The sequence below is a fragment of the Sinocyclocheilus anshuiensis genome, unplaced genomic scaffold (assembly GCF_001515605.1).
Source record: "Sinocyclocheilus anshuiensis isolate Anshui unplaced genomic scaffold, SAMN03320099.WGS_v1.1 scaffold2375, whole genome shotgun sequence".
Lineage (NCBI taxonomy): Eukaryota > Metazoa > Chordata > Actinopteri > Cypriniformes > Cyprinidae > Sinocyclocheilus > Sinocyclocheilus anshuiensis.
This window is the reverse complement of record NW_015541652.1, coordinates 74,608-75,122: the sequence shown is the minus strand read 5'-3', so window position 1 is coordinate 75,122 and position 515 is coordinate 74,608. Positions and strand designations below refer to the sequence as shown.

Here is a 515-nt window from a genome sequence, read left to right as displayed (position 1 = left end):
TGATGCTGAAAATACAGCTGCGCATCACAGAAATACATTACAGTTTAACAGATATTCACATAGAAAACAGTTATTTAGAATTATAATAATATTTCAAATTTTTGCTGTATTTTTGATCAAATAAATGCAGCCTTGCTGAGCAGAAGAGACTCTTTCAGAAACAGTAGACGGTGGTGTGGTCAGTGGTTTGTGGTGATGGTGTGTCTGTTGTATCAGGTGATGTATAAGGAGGGTCAGACGAGTGCGTCCAGCTCTCTGTTCTCCACGCTGGCCGACACGCCGGAGATCGAGTCCGTTCGAGAGATCACAGAGACCATCAGCGAGGTGAATCAGACACATGAAGATCAGAGCAGGTTTACACTGGCGGTTGAAGTGTGTGACATCACACACAATGTGTGTGTGTGTGTGTGTGTGTGTGTGTGTGTGTGTGTGTGTGTAGAATAAATACCGCGAGCAGAGCAGGAAGAGCATCAGCAGCTGCATTTACTCCCAGCTTCCTGAAACTCCAGAGACTG

At 44.9% G+C, this 515-nt stretch overlaps 1 protein-coding gene across 1 annotated transcript in view; it reads left to right on the top strand.

Annotated features, from left to right (window-relative positions):
* LOC107690874 (putative lipoprotein AcfD homolog) overlaps window positions 1-227 on the top strand; it is a 4,760-nt gene extending 4,533 nt beyond the window's left edge. Inside the window, exon 9 of the mRNA XM_016489295.1 lies at window positions 217-227. Within this exon, the coding sequence (XP_016344781.1) occupies window positions 217-227 (11 nt within the window). The remainder of the gene's footprint in view (window positions 1-216) is intronic.
* Window positions 228-515: the final 288 nt, after the last annotated feature.